Source organism: Anopheles bellator, chromosome 2 (genome assembly GCF_943735745.2).
Source record: "Anopheles bellator chromosome 2, idAnoBellAS_SP24_06.2, whole genome shotgun sequence".
Taxonomy (NCBI): Eukaryota; Metazoa; Arthropoda; class Insecta; order Diptera; family Culicidae; genus Anopheles; species Anopheles bellator.
Window position 1 is genome coordinate 1,239,176 of NC_071286.1, and position 1,332 is coordinate 1,240,507.

The 1,332-nt window shown below is 56.1% G+C and overlaps 1 protein-coding gene across 1 annotated transcript; it reads left to right on the forward strand.

The window, feature by feature from the left end:
• The first annotated feature begins 270 nt into the window (after positions 1–270).
• On the forward strand, positions 271–928 carry LOC131210552 (general odorant-binding protein 56a-like). Its single transcript, XM_058203814.1, has 3 exons — positions 271–403; positions 472–624; positions 696–928. The coding sequence occupies exons 1-3, from the start codon at positions 347–349 to the stop codon at positions 906–908; spliced, it is 423 nt and encodes a 140-aa protein (XP_058059797.1). The 5' UTR covers positions 271–346; the 3' UTR covers positions 909–928.
• Positions 929–1,332: the final 404 nt, after the last annotated feature.

The following is a 1,332-nucleotide window of genomic DNA, read 5'->3' on the forward strand; positions in this document are numbered from 1 at the left end:
TTTTGCTATTAGCTGTTTCGCTTTGCTTCACTACAAGCTCACAATTGAGCCTCATTCTACCGTTGCTGGGGGCGCAGCACGTGGCTAAACGTGTATTGAGACCCCGCGAGGCCCAAGCTCCCTGATTGTTTTCGATATAATCTCGGGCCGCATCTCGCGTCGCATGTGCCAATGAATTTTAAGTTGCCCCAACGAACGAATCGGAACGAAGCTTCTCGCGTGCCGATTACTATTCCCAGCGCCGCGCGCGTGAGATTATCTTTAGTCGTCGTGCAAATCTCGCTGGAGTCAGAGTGACCTGAGTGAGTCGTCTCGCGCGCAGCAACAAGTAGGCTCTGTGGACAGGATGATGTCAGCCGTCGGCAGAGTGCTAATCATTGTCGTCGTCATCGCGACCATCGAGGTAACCTTTGCGGCCGAAAGTGTTGTCGTTTGCTGTTACTGCTACGGGTCCACTTTTTTACGTTGCAGGTTTGGTCAACCACCGGCCAGAAGGAACTGACGGAGTTGCCAGAAGTGAAGGGCTACAAGCTGCACTGCATCGAATCGAGCGGCATCACCGAAACGGCGGCGAAAAAGTTCTCCAGTGGCGAGCCCATCAAGGAGCCGGATCAGGCCACGAAGGTAAGCCTGTGGCTTGTGGCCTGTTACTATTCCCCCACTCGTTGGCTAATTCTCGCACTTCCCGCTTGCAGTGCTTTGTGCAGTGCTTCTTCCAAAAGCTCCGCCTAATGGACGAGAAGGGCGTCGTGCTGAAGGACAAGCTGGAGACGTTCCTCGGCCGGCTGATGGACGAGGACAAGGCAAAGGACACGGTCAAGCAGTGTGACCTGCGGCGCACCAACCCTTGCGACACCGCGTTCGCCGTCTACGACTGCTACGTGGGCAAGAAAGCGAAACTGTTTTGACAATAAAATTTCGTAACCGACCGACCTGAGTTCGCATGTTCCGTCGGAAAGTGAAAGTCTTCATTGCGCAATGGCAGCCGTTTGGTTCCGACTCCTCCGGCTGGTGGTCTGTTTCTGGCCACCTCTGGCTAGCGACTGGCGGAGCTCGCGAAGGTTTGGTTTGCCTCGCGAATAGGGCCGTTTTCCAACCATCACCACCACCACCACCTGGAACTTGGAAAGCACCGTGCCGTGTTGTGGTAGGTCGTCGCGTGTGTTGGTGCAATTGCAATTGCAAGTTCCAGTACTGCGGCCAAGGCCAACCGGTTGCACCGGTGCGCTGTGCCACGAAACAATGGTGGGGATTGACGGTCCCGGGCTGGGGAGGCTCGGGCAGCGAAGTGCACTACTGGGACTGCCGGCATCCTGGGTGCCATGCGTTCCT